The following is a 14,611-nucleotide window of genomic DNA, read 5'->3' on the forward strand; positions in this document are numbered from 1 at the left end:
TCATTGAGAGGTTAGCCCAAATGTCACCCCTCAGAGAGGCCAGCTCTGATAACCCTTGAAGAAATAGTTCTCCATCCACCTACACTGCTCTATTTTATCCTATACTTATTGTTCAAGTGTGTATCTTCCCTATTAAAATGTAAATTCCTGGAGGAACAACACTTCATCTCTCTTGCTTATTATTCTATCATTACGACCTAGAATGGTGCCTAAAATATTTCTTCAGTGAATGAATGGATGGATGGGTGGATAGACTGCTTTATGCTGTACTTTTATACTGTATTTAACCATTAAGAGAGAATTACTAGGACATCTGGGGCTGTTACAATTATTTTGGGGACAAAAGGTAGCACTTAAGTGTTTACTTTATCATATGGTATTCTATTAATGTTCACTCTCTATAAATGAACATCTTCATCCTCTTTTTATTGTGTTAATGGTGATTGCTGACCTCTGATCTCCCAGAGGGAATTTTGAGAAAAGACCTTTCTTCCCTAAACCTTCCTGATTATGTGGGGATTGGGTTGGGTTCTTGTGTATATTGCTATAATTCTTGTATATTTGTAACAGGATCTTCCAGATTCAGAATGAAATATGAATAGAGAAAGAATGGGGAGATGTAGTAAGTTTAGTTGAGATAATGTATTGTTTAACTGAGTAGTAGGAGACAAAGCTCAAAATGAAGACTGGGGCCAAAAGGTAAAGGGTCTTGGGGAGAGGATAGTGGGTAAGAAATTTAGATTTATTAAGTTAAAAATGAAATCCACACCCTTACTTCCCCCTCACCCCCAACCTGAAGTAAATGAAAAAAAGTAGGATTGATTACATGTAGGGGAGAGAAGTTCACAGAAGCAAAACTGTCCATTTCTTCATCAATAGGACCTATTTTTTTCTTTGAGGAAAATAACCATAATTATGAATTATTATGGTGGTCTGTTCTTGGTGCTGATGAATAGTTGTACTGTTAAGTTTATAACAATATCTGCTCATGTATGGCCCTTTCAGTACTGAAGAACTCCTGATATTCAACAAAAAAAATATGCTAAGGAAATAGTGAAGATATGAAGCAAATGTATTAAAAATATTCCTATTTTCTTTGACATAAATTATAGTTATTTTGAAGTCTTTGTATGTAACTTCAATATCTGTGCTATATCTGGGACCACTTCTACTGGATCTTTAATCTCTTATTAACTTTTCCTGCTTTTTCACATGTTGAATGATATCACTGTAGAGGCTATAGGTTATGTTATATAAAGATTATTGAGGCTTTGTTTTTCTCCCTAAAAGAAACCTGTTGAAAATATCCTTATTCCTTTTGGGAATTGGTTTTAGATTTGTTAAAACTGGTATATCTCAGTTTTATTGTACTCAGTTTTATTGCATGATTTTTGTGCCTATATCAAGGTCTTTATGAAGATCTTCCCATTCTAGCTAGATTGTAACTCCAATATCTCATGAACACTTTGCTATTTCTGTGGAATACCTGTTCATCTCTGTTCATCTTTTTTTGGCTCTTAGCCTCCCAACAACTGTTTTTTGCTGGGCCATTCACATTTTTTGCAACTTAGAAGGACCTGGGCAATGCCTAAGAAATTCCTATACATATTTTTGGGACTCCTTTTGCACATATACTTCCTCCTTCAAATTTCCTCCCCAAAAACCACAGCTTTCTTATTAGCTCATACCTGCAACCCCTCTTGCTTACACCCTGTGAAATTTCAGTTCCATGTTTGGCCTCCATTTTCTTGATTTATTGTTTGGAGGATACCTCTTGTAAGAAAGCCTGTGTGAATGTGAGTCTTACTTGTACTTCCCCTTAAACAAGCATCACAACCTTATACTCTCCATCAAAGACCCACTCATTCAAAGCTTAAAAACTCACTTCTGATTACTTAAACAATTTTATCTTGCTCAAAAAAGCACTAAATACTGTGAAATTTTTGGAAAATTATCCTTTAGCACATAACAAATGCTTTTCAAGCTGATTAATAGGTAAAGCAGGAAGAAAATAATAAATTGCACAAATTTGAAGAAGGTTTGGCAAGGACATATACATGTAATTTACACAAGCATCAAACTGTTCCAATGAACAATTACAGCTTTATTGCCCTATCTGTATGAGTAGGTAGGTAAGAACAGGGGCAATATAATCTTGAGTCCAAAAGATAAGATTAATCAGAAATATAGACTCATATACCAGAGAAGTAAATGTTAAGCAGGTTGATTTGTGGCTGTTAACTAACTACATGCTATGTATGATTTTCATTGATTTAAGAGAGCAATTCATTGTTATGGGCATAATCAAATGTCAGTTAACCAAGTGCCAAACAATGCCATATAGAAGTCAATTATCAATTATTACATTAAAGAAGCTATTGGAAAATTCTCCACCCATGGTGTAAAAAAAATGACAGTGCATTTATTTCAAGTTTGGGAACAAAAACTTTCTCAATTGTAAAAGTCTTATAATTGGGATCTCTTGGAAAATAAGATTATCCTTTGTATTTTTACACAAAAATATTTTTATTTTTTTCTTATCTAAATTCAATTAGCCAACATATAGTATATTAATTTAAGATGTAGTGTTCAACAGTTCATCACATCACCCAATTACCCTATCCTCCCACCCACCTCCCCTCCAGCACTCCTCAATTTGTTTCCTATAGTTAAGCGTCTCTCATGGTTTGTCTCCCTCTCTGATGACTTCCCATTCAGTTTTCCTCCCTTCCCTTATGATCCTCTGCCCTGTTTCTTGTATTCCACATTTGAGTGAAACCATATGATAATTGTCTTTCTCTGATTGACTTATTTCACTCAGCATAATACCCTCCAAGTCCATCCACATCAATGTAAATGGTAAGTATTTATCCTTTCTAATGGCTGAGTAATATTCCATTGTGTGTGTGTGTGTGTGTGTGTATATATATATATATATATATACCACCTCTTCTTTATCCATTCGTTGATGGACTCATAGTCCATTAGTTGTTTTTATCCTTTCCTCAGCTTCCTTCCTTTCCATTATCTTGTCTTCTCTATCACTGACTCTTCTGCCTCATTTACCCTAGCTGTTAGAGCATCCAATTGAGACTGCATCTCAGTTAAAGCATTTTTTATTTCAGCCTGATTAGATTTTATTTCTGAACTAAAAGATTCTCTCCTGTCTTTTATGCTTTTTTTCAAGCCCAGCTAGTAACTTTATAATCATTATCCTGAATTCCAGCTCTAACATTTTACTTATATCCATATCGATTATATCTGTGGCAGAGAGTATTACCTCTGGTTCTTTCCTTTGTTGTGAATTCCTCCTTCTAGTCATTTTGCCCAGAGAAGAATGGAGGAATGAGAGAACAAAATAAAAAATATCAACCACGACCCAAGCAAAACACACACTAGACAAATCCAAAAAGGTCAGAAACCAAAAAAGAAAAAAAAAGTGGGGGAGGGAAGAGAGAATATAATCTCCCAGGTGGACAAAACAGGGTGATCCACTTGTTCCTGGGTGTATTTTGATCTGTTTGTTAGAAGACACTAACTCCCAAAATTGTAAAGAAAGCAAAACTTACATATATACAAAAATAAAATTGATTACAGTGAAAGGAAGCAAAAAATGAAGAATATATCTATAAAATATAAATGTAAAACTGAAAGTAAAAAGTACTTAAAAACAAAGAGTTGATTAAAAAAACTAGTTGAAAAGGAAAATTATAAACGGAGAGATTAAAGAATCATGAGGGGAAAAAACCTGATTCTATATACTATTTTCCCCTAGTGCTGGAGTTTTGCAGTTCTGTGTGCTTGGTAAACTTGGTATTCCCCTGATGTTACAGCTGGTCTTCTGGGGGAGGGACCTGCTGAGCTGATTCTCAGGTGTCTTTGCCTGGGCAGAGTTGCACCACCCTTTGCCAGGGGGTGTAAGCTGCTTTGAATTCTTCTATGTGGCTTTTGTTCCCTGAAGGCTTTCTGCACCACTTCAGAGGATGAAAATAAAAGTGGCTGAGCCCTGATCTCCAACCCCAGAGCTGAAAGTAAACCCTCAGGGAAAAGCAATCTTCACTTTTGTGTGCACCAAACTCTGCAGACTGCTGCAGTGTGCACCTGAGCCATTCTCCCAGGGGAGGGAGGAGGCTCACCCCAGGCCTGTAGCTTGCAGGGCCCCTGCACATAGAGGTATGCCGATCATGCTGGGGTTCATGGTTTATGGAAAACTGGGCTGAGAGCCTACTCCTGGGCTCGCTGGTCATAGCTGATTTCCCTGCTCTAATGCTTGGGAATTATGCTGGCTCAGGCACCCCTATTCTTTCCATGACCCTGGGGATCCTGAGACCACACTCTTCCACCTAAGATTCTGCTCCACTTTGCCACCTGAGCCCCTTTCAGGCAGGAACATCTCTCACTGGAGCAGACTTCTAAAAGTTCCAGTTTTGTGCTCTGGAGCTTTATCACTTCCTGGTAGCCAGCTTACAGAGGTGCCCCCCCCCCCCCCGCTGTTTATCTTCCAATATAACCCCTCAGTTTCACTTCTCTGCACTTTCTACCTTGCAAAAAGTGGTCACTTTTCTATTTGTAGAATTCCAGCAATTCTTTTCTTACATCTCAGGTTGAATTCATAGGTGTCAGAATTATTTGATAGTTATCTCACTAAATTCAAGGGACCAGATGAAATGAAGTCCTCTACTCTTCTGCCATCTTGCCTCCCTCTGAAAACCAAAAATATTTTAGATATTTCTAGTTTAACTCTCACTTTAGGAAGTCACACTATCCAGATTCCTTAAGTTGTTCAAGCCTTGCATTTCTCTGAGATCCTTTAAGAGGAGCACGTAATCAAAATTTACCCTTAAATTTTAATTAAAACCATGGGGACATAAATGCATCATGTGAACAAATTTTGTGTGTGTGTGTGTATTTTTTAATCAGCAAATCAGGTTGATGATGAGCAGCTTGAATTCAAGAGTAAAAAGGAATCCCCTCCATGCTAAATCTTCCCCAACTTTATGTCATAAACACCAGATAGAGTTGTATAGGTGCAGCACAGTTTGGCACAACTCTGGTTCATCAGAACCAGAACCAAGTTCTCAGGCTCCTACACAGGAGTATGTGATTTGAAAGGCTGGAAAAGGTTCTTCATGTATATCTACCTTATGTAGTGTAAAGAATAGTATGCTATCTCTGCACAGACACAAAATATACTTTAACAAAAAATAAGCAGTGGTCAGTAGGAGTAACAAGTGTGCCAACATATACATAATAGGAGTCCCAGGAAGAGAAGAGAGAAAAATAGGAAGACAAAATATTTTAATAGTAGCAAAAATCTTCCCAAATTTGTTGAAGAGCATTAATATACACTTTGGAGGATATCAACAAACATCAAATAGGACAAATTCAAAGAAATAGGACTTAAAAGGCAAGTACATACATATAATTTTAAAATATATGTTAATAGACATATTTTAAGATATAATTTGTACAATAATATAGTACAGGGGAAAAGGAGGGAACTGAGCAATATAGGAGCAGTTTTTGTAAATGATTGAAATAGTTGGTATTAATACTGATCAGATTATGAATTCAAATGCTAGGTTTTTTTTAAATACGTATTTATTTTAGGGGGGAGGGGTAGAGGGAGAGGAAGAGAGAGAATCTCAAGCAGAATCCCTGTTAAGTGCGGAGCCCGACGTGGGGCTCAGTCTCACAACCCTAATATCACAACCTGAGCAGAAATCAAGAGTCAGACGCTGAACCAACTGAGCCATGCAGGTGCCCCAAATTCAAATGTTAATTGTAATTGCCAGGGCAAAATCTATGAAAATAACTCCTATATAACAAAAGACAGAGGAATTAAAATAGTCCACTAAAACATATTTCCTTACAAAAAAGGAGCCAGTAATGGAGGAACAGATGTACAAAAAAATAGCAGTTATAGTCTAAATGTTGATGTTGGGGTTAAAGCCTAGGGAGAACATGAATCCTATACTCTTACACCCTCCTTATAGAATTGTGGAATTAAGACTAAATTTTATCAACATCTGAGCATACAATGTACATTTTCAATGTTTAATTAGCAATACAAAAACATATATAAACTGATAGCAATCACCAAAGACAGCCAGAAGAAGGGAAGAGAGAACAGAGGGCATAGGGGTCTAGAAGTGCATTTCTAAATGTATACTATGGATCAGCTCTACATAAAGCAGGTACTCTCTCAACAACAGAGGGAAGACATGAGAGGGAAGCTTATAATTGGAGTCTTGTAAGTCTCTTTAAAGATGTTGGATTTCCTCTCTTGAGATAAGAGGTCAGTGGGCACTGCTGATCCACACTGATGTGCACTAGGCTAACATTCAGTCTGGAACACTGCATTTGGGAAGAGGCCTGGTGGGACACACTAATTTAAGTGTTATCAGCATGTAAAATGCAGTGAAATCCTTGGGACGGATGAGGCCCCATAGAAAGTGGACAGAAAATAGATACAAAGAATAAACCTTGAAAAATGTCAGTGTTCAGAGGTTGGGGAAATGAGGAGAAACCCACCGAGGAGACAGAGAAGGAGCCACCAGGAAGGTAGAAGCAGAACCACAGGGGGAGCAGAACATCATGAGAGTCGAAGGAAAGGAGTGTTTCAAAGAGAGAACACTGTTGACTGGGTTAAATGGTGCTGGCAGGTCAAGTCAGATAAGGACAGAGAACTACTGGTCATTGGGTTTAGCAAAATCAAGATAATTAGTGTCTTTGAGAAAAAGAGTTTCACGTGCCGACTGGATGTGTTCAAGGGAATAGGAGCAAAGACATTTGAGACAAATTGCTGGAGAGAAGTTCTTGAGTAGGCAGGAGGGGTGGGATTCACAACCTAAGTGGCAGGCTGTCCTTCATGAGGGTCGAAGCCAGTAACTTCACAGTAACAGCAGAGTTGGGAATGAATGCAGATCCAGGATCCTGGTCAATGTTTTAGTTAAGATTGTGAATTATCATCTGATAGCTTCTGCGTTCTCAGTGACTGTCAGTCAGTAGCTGGGACTGTGGGTGGGAGGACTCCTGGGAGGTTTAAAGAGAGAAAATATGGGGGGGGGGGGGAATCCTCTTAGGAGACTAGGGAAACAGGATGAGTTCTGGTGGCTTCGAGGACCAAACTGATGTGAATAGTCATGAATTTAAAGGAATCTGAGTCATTATGGCTGTGTGTTTCCTTCTAGATGTGTGAGTGCTAGCAAAGCCATTTATCTTAATTTACATCTAAATGCTTAAAGAGGGTGCAATGGCCTCTCTAATGTAGAATGTATATTTGTGGCAGAAATGTTTTAGAAATGGGACAAATACTTGGGCAGTAGCTTAAAATCAAAGAAGATAGGAAAGATGGGATTCAATCTCCATGAGTTTCCCCAATAAAAATTAATATTTGCAATAGAAATTCCTGATAATTATTTCACATTAACACTTTTCAGCAGGCAGAGATTATTCATTCCCTAAAGAAAATATAATCCTTTGAGGCTGCCTTAACAAGCACCATGGGGATTACATTCATCATGAAGCTTTCCAAAAGTAGAATACGGAGGAAGGAAATTTCAAGGTCAAGTACACAGTACATTCATATCCTTGGGGATTGTACTAGGTGACCTAATAAAGTATAACTTATCTGTTAAATTTTTATACCAAGATCCTCTTTAGTACAGACAACCATCATAGGGAAGACACAGAATGGTGGGAAGATACTTTGTAATTTCCATAGGTATGTCTCTGGGAAATAGGTTGGTTCTAGGTGATCAGAGTATAAAGCCCTCAGGTCTAGAAGCCTCCTGAGCACCCCTGGGTCCTGTCCTGGTGGTCAGGGCAGAAAGAGTATCTGGAATTCCTCGTTCGCCAGAACTGCTTCAGGGAACATGTGACTCAGCTCCAACCTTTTCCCGTCTCTGTATGTTTTCCTGTACATCAAAGCCCAATTTGAGAAATACAGGAAATAGTACTTCTGTTTGTCTAAGTCATTATTTTTATATTGGTTAATAGTTTACAGGACACCCTGGTGATGGGTATTAAAGAGGGCACGTTCTGCATGGAGCACTGGGTGTTATACACAAGCAATGAATCATGGAACACTACATCAAAAACTAATGATGTAATGTATGGTGATTAACATAACAATAAGAAATTTAAAAAAAATAGTTTACAGGAGAGCAGGGCAGATTGCTGGCAGAAATGATCAGGTTTAGGAAGGAGAAAAGGCCACTTCTGTGAAGACCCACTTTTCCCCATTACAGTGGGAGACTCAGAGCAGTATCTGTTACCCATGATGATAGGTGTCTGACTCTTCTTAATCCCACTTTGCTCATTCATGGGAAGGGGTTGGTGGCACTAGCTGTCCCTGGCTCAAACTGAAAGGGGCATAAGAGCCATATGATCCTCTTATCTCACATTACAAATTATGGTGAACTCAGACGTATTATGTCATTTGTCCTTGACCTATATTTCATTTCTTCCCCCCCGCCCCCCCGATGAGAACCAGGTGTTCCTACTGCATCCTAGAAATCTTCTCCAGCCAGGGAAATAAGGAACATTAGGGTCCTTTACTTTGCTGCCCAAGAGGGAGATGTTAATAAGTGACAGGAAGAAATCCTTATAGCTATTGGATAAAGATTCCATAATTATTTCTTGTAGCACTGAAACTGGTACAGGTGCCAGAATAGTTTTTTCCTGCCCCTTTTATTTGATGGTCCTCAACCTAGGGAAACCCTTTGTCAGATCCTAGAGTGGGATAATGTGACCACCATTGTCATATCAGATTTGGGGGGAAAGTTCTAGCTGGTGAAAATATGGTAAAATGTCCTTACTACAGAAACAATTTCTCTGATTCACGTGTGTTTGTACCTGGCAACATACTCAGTATGCTTTTTATGCTTTTCACATTTATTTTAAGCCCCTTTTTAAAAAATAAATGAAAATATATATATTTTTTAAATTTTACAGGAAACAAAAGGAAAATCAAGAAAATCAAGGAAAATCCTGACAGAGCTTATAATGTTGGGATGAGGCATAGAATTTCTAACCCCTTCCTCTAAACTGCAAGTTTAGTTATTTTTGTCCATATTGTCAACATTCTTATATTTGAGATTCAAGTTACTACTTATTAGTCTAAAAGGGCTTTTATATTGATATTAACCCAACTTTTGCTCTGTAAAAGGAGAGCATTGATGATCTGTTAACAGGAAATTACTGGAAAGGCATTCTAGGTAGCACCTATTGAGCTTACAAGCCATCCGAGTCCACCAAGGTGGTATGAGGTGTTGGAACCTAAAAGGTTTCACTTCTGCAACAAGTCAGGGAAGGTAGTGATCAATTCTCTGTAGACATAAGGGAGTGTGGGAGAAGTTCTAGGAAAATTAAATATTAAAGCCCTCCAGTGATCATTTTATAATATTATTAATGCTGTTTTTTTACTAAATAAAAATTCTAAATATATATTAAAATTATGTAGACATTTAAATACATTAGCTGAATCTCCTATAAGGTAGATTCTTATATAATATACAATGTAACAAATGTATTCTTCTAATCTGTGAAGACAACATGCCTGAAACATACAATAAATTTTAGAGCGATTGGATCTTTTGAGAGCTGGACTTAGAAGCTAAAAGCAGATAATTGGGAGCATGGGAGAGAGACAATGAAGGATAGCCATTGAAAGTCCCAGTCTGTTCTGAAAGCCAAAGAATCAGGCAATGTCATCAGGGTACTATTAGTAAGAGGGGGAAAAGCTATAATTTTGATTTATGTATAAATTTACGAATTTGTATGCAAGGGATTCTACATTAAACTAAGTAGCTAAGGCCCCCAAGCAGTCCCAACTAAGGACACAATGGCAGACCAGAACTAACAAAGCAGCAGCCTCCGTGGATGTTCTTAATGGTTGGGCTGACATTAATAACATTTAAAAGTTTAATGACATTAACTATAACATTATTACCTAAACTTTGAATGTTAAAGATATGTACTGAAACTGGATGAAAGTCTTATAATCATTTTAACTAGTTAGCTGACTCAATATTGCTTGAGGGACTTATAAGCTATCATTAAATAGGAAAACCACTGGCCTCTTCTCCCTGGTATACAACACAGAGATTTGTCAGTGTAAGAAGTTAATTGTAAATCAGTGTCTGCAATATGCTGTATTTGCCATTTGATTTTTTTTTTATTAGGGCTCATATTTGAAATCAGTGTATTCATTTTACCCCAATGGCAATGCTATAAAAATTAGATTTTTCTGCAGTTCCAGGTTTTGAAGAATGACTCTTTTCCTTCCTTCCTGTCCCCTGAAAATGAACATTGTATATAATCTATACGCCATCCTAAATGTGCCTTCCTAATTGTTGATAATCTGTTTTCGTGAGATAAACTGGAAACTTTAATTCATTTATACAAATTTGCCACATCATTCTCAACAGGTACTAAATACGCAGAAATATTTTCCTCATTTATGGTGAATTACAGGAGCTAAAATTAGATAGTATCCCATAAATGTTATCCAAACAGAAGTTTTATAAATTCTTTAGGTGTGAGACGCATAATGGAGGCTAGTAGGTTGAGTATAAGTAAAACCAACTTTTGAAATTAAAAAACTGTGTTTTTATTAAACTATGGATACATATCTATGCTACTATAATTTTTTTAAAAAATCATTAAACATATATATTTTTTTTCATAATTATCTTCTTCAATTTAGAACCAGAAAATCATACCTATTCCCCTGCCTGATGTCCAATCAGATTTTGGATGTGATACACTATAATTTTTAAAATCCTCATTTATACCATTTTATTCATATAATAAAGACAAACTAAATCATGTTAATTGATGTTCATAGATTCTGAAATCAGAGAAATCCTTTATGGAATTCAGTATTGATCACAGAATTTTGCATGGGTTTTGTAACTGGTGCTGTGGGTGCTCCATCTATAATACCTTGCCTTCCTCCTTCAGTGTACATGGGTCTGAATTCCAAGTGCCAGCATCTGAATTTCTTTGCCTGATCACTTTCCCTGACGTCCAGAACCATTTTTCTAGCCCATTGGGCTGGGGAAGAGAGCCCTAATGCTTGGTGCACTCACCTCAAGGCCTTCAGTCAATAACTGATTCTACTTAGTGTATCAGTTCAGCTTCAAGGAAATCCACCCTCCTTACCCTACAGGTAACTTCACACCAAGATGCATATTCTACACTGGCTCCAAGATTTTTCCATTAGGCTCAAGCTTCTGTTACTACGGTTTGGTCTACTTGATCACCTACCCTTCAGGGACTGGCTTTTCTTGGTTCTCCTCCTTTCCCACACCTCTACCTGTATTTCCTGGGATTACCTTCTAAAAACCACCTTAGATGAATAATTGTCTAGGGGTTGGCTTCTGGAGGAACTGAAGTTAAGATAGATGTTTAAGTAGAATCAATATTTATATTTTTTATTCATAATGGGAGAAGATATTCAGGGACGACAGGCAATTTTGAACATGGAGAGAAACTTGACATGATTTTTATGTTTATAAATATGAAAACTATTTGTAGAATTCTGGGTATTCTAACACCAAAATATTTGATTGTCAGAATATATTGCATTGCAATTTTAAAAATTCTCATTTATACCATTTCCTTCATATAATACCTGAACAGTGTTAAACTGATGTTCATAGATTTTGAAAACAGTAATGATCACAAATTTTGGGGAATGTGCTTATGACCCTCATGTTTTATTTCTAGAAACTGATTTTATAAAGAGAAATAGCCCAGATTATTTTTGTCAAGTAAGCTTCCCAAAAACTTAATTTTTCTAGGAATAGGTAAATCATACATTTTAAAAACTAATTACAGAAGTGCCCACAATAAATACTTGTGTGGTTACACAGTTTGTATTGTCAAGCAAAAAGATAAGCCTTTGTTTCAATCTTCTTTCATAAGATTCCCCCCCCCCCCCGGACTTTAGGAAAGTTATAATCTTATGAATATTCATATATAAATGTAGAGCAAAAACAAATTTAAATAAAAGGATTGAAATTATGCAAAGCATCTTTTCTGATCATAATAGAATAAAACTAGAAACCAATAATAGTAGAAAAAACAAAATCATATGTGGAAATTAGAGAACACGTTTAACAACCAATTGTTCAAAGAAGAAAATACAACAGAAATTAGAATATACCTTGAAACTATTCAAAACAAAAACAGAATACGTCAAAATTTATAGGATCCATAGAGAACCATGCTACAAAGGAAATTTATAGCTATAAACACTTGTATTAAAAAAGAAGAAAGGTCTCTAATATAACCTAATATTATATCTTGAGGAACCTAGGGAAAGAAGAGCAAACTAAAGACAAAGCTAGAAGAGAGGAAAGAATAAAAGTTTAAAGTTGAGATCAATGAAGCAGAGAATAGGGGAAAAAATAGAGAAAATCAATGAAATCAGAAGTTAGTTCTTTGAAAATATCAATAAAATTTTTAAGTAGATTAATGAAAAATGAAATTATTAAAATCAAATGATTGTGGGGAAATTACTACTGATTTTATAGAAATAAACAGGAATATAACAGTACCATGAGGGGCATCTGGGTGGTTCAGTCAGTCAAGTGGTGACTCTTGATTTTGGCTCAGGTCTTGATCTCAGGGTTGTGAGATTGAGCCCTACATCAGGCTCCTTGCTCAGTGGGGAAGCTGCTTGAGATTCTCTCCCTCTCCTTCTGTGGCCCCCAACCCTGCTGGTGCACTCTCTCTCCCTCTCTCTCTCAAATCTTTAAAAAAGAGCGTACCATGAAAATTGCATAACCTGATGAAATGGGAAAATTCCTAAAAACACACAACCTATGAAGACTCCACATGAAGAAATAGAAAATCTGAACAGATCCATAACTAGTAAAGAGTTTGAATCAGTAATTAAAAACTCCCCAGTGATGAAAGTCTGGACCAGATGATTTCATTGGTGAATTCTGCCACTGTTTAAACAAAATCTTTCATAAACTTTTCTGAAGTATTGAAGAGGGGAGAATACTTCCTAACTTATTCTATGAGGCCAGCATTACCCTGTTACAAAAGTCAGATAAAGACACTACAAAACAAGAAAACTGAATCTCTATATAAATAGGTAAAATTTCCCAATAATCAGAATCTGGATCCAGGAGCATACTAAAAACATTAGACAGTGTGGTCAGGGGGGAGAGAGTATTCCTAGAAGGCAGCCTTAGTTCCACATACAAAAATCAATCAATGTAATACATCATATTTGTACAATGAAGGGGAAAAAAACACATGTTCATCTAATTAATGGAGAAAAAGCATTTGACAAAATTCAATATCCTTTAATGATGAAAAAAGGAGAAAATGACTCCACAATCTAGGAATAAGAAAGGAACCATGAGAAAAACCATAGATGAAGCCTCTCCTACTTTTTGGTCCATTTTCAATCAATAGGGTTGGGTTTCACATGAAAATTGCAAAGGGTAGATGGCTCTCAGCTGTAAGTAAAGGACAGATTTAACCCAGTAAACAAGAAGTTACCTACATTATAGTCAGATTATTCTTAAGCTTCATAAAGTCTCACTTTCCAGTAACTATTCTTACTCTTTCTTGGTATTTAATATAAAGAGAGAATGAACCAAAGGAAGTACATTTTATACCAGGTTGGACTAAATTGTATAAAACCTTGAAAGTCAACATGATAGAAGCTGAAAAAGTAAAGTGGGACAACTTCATAGAAAAGGTGAGTTTGAAATTAGAGTCATAATTATTACAGATTCTTTCCCTCTGATTTCTTCTGGTGATGATATGTCTGGATTTTTTTTTCTTATTTGCTTTTTAGACAGAAGATAATGACAGAGATAGATTTGACTGAGAACTCCCATGTCTAGGAATTTATTATAGGAAAATGATACACAAAATTTATGAATTTACACAATTTATGTTGCATACAATATAGGTAGAAGGTAATCTATTAAATCAGTTAAAATATAAAATAGTATGCAGCTGTCAAAATACATTGTAGAAAAATATTTTGTCATGGAAAATGTACATGAAATGATTCTAAAAGAAAGAATACTGTTTAATTTTTAATTATATATGAAAATACATGTAGAGTTGGGCCCCTTTCCCTGATGTTGGTCTCCTACATTCACATCTTCTGGGCCATCCTGAAGATCCAGACAAAGGAGAGGCACAGAAAAGCCTTTTCCACCTACTCCTCCCACTTCTGTGTGGTTGGATTCTACTTTGGCATAGCCATAATGGTTTATTTGGTTCCAGACAATAGCCAACGTGAGGAGGAGCAGAAAATCCTTACCCTGTTTTACACCCTCTTCAACCCATTGCTGAACCCCCTCATTTACAGTCTGAGGAATGCTTAGAGAGCAATATAAAGGAAGTTAGAATTTTGCATCAGGGAACTTTTCTCCTTAAGAGGTGATTGGTGGTGCAATAAAACTCAAGAAAATTCCCCAAGAAGAGGCATGATTCAATGATGAGAATTATCAGAGTTACATTAACCAGGTAGCGGAATAAAAATCCCTGGGCCCTCGTTCTTCCATAGAGACAATAATATATAGATCAATTGCCATTGTGAAAAACCAGTTAAGAGGCTGCAGCACCC

The 14,611-nt window shown here is 36.6% G+C and overlaps 1 protein-coding gene across 1 annotated transcript in view; it reads left to right on the forward strand.

Moving 5' to 3' along the window:
- The window catches only part of LOC118532568 (olfactory receptor 2A2-like), a 220,561-nt gene extending 206,192 nt beyond the window's left edge, over positions 1-14,369 (forward strand). Inside the window, 1 exon segment of the mRNA XM_078059676.1 lies at positions 14,102-14,369. Within this exon segment, the coding sequence (XP_077915802.1) occupies positions 14,102-14,369 (268 nt within the window).
- The last annotated feature ends 242 nt before the right edge of the window (positions 14,370-14,611 follow it).

The sequence above is a fragment of the Halichoerus grypus genome, chromosome 12 (assembly GCF_964656455.1).
Source record: "Halichoerus grypus chromosome 12, mHalGry1.hap1.1, whole genome shotgun sequence".
In the NCBI taxonomy this organism is placed as follows: Eukaryota; Metazoa; Chordata; class Mammalia; order Carnivora; family Phocidae; genus Halichoerus; species Halichoerus grypus.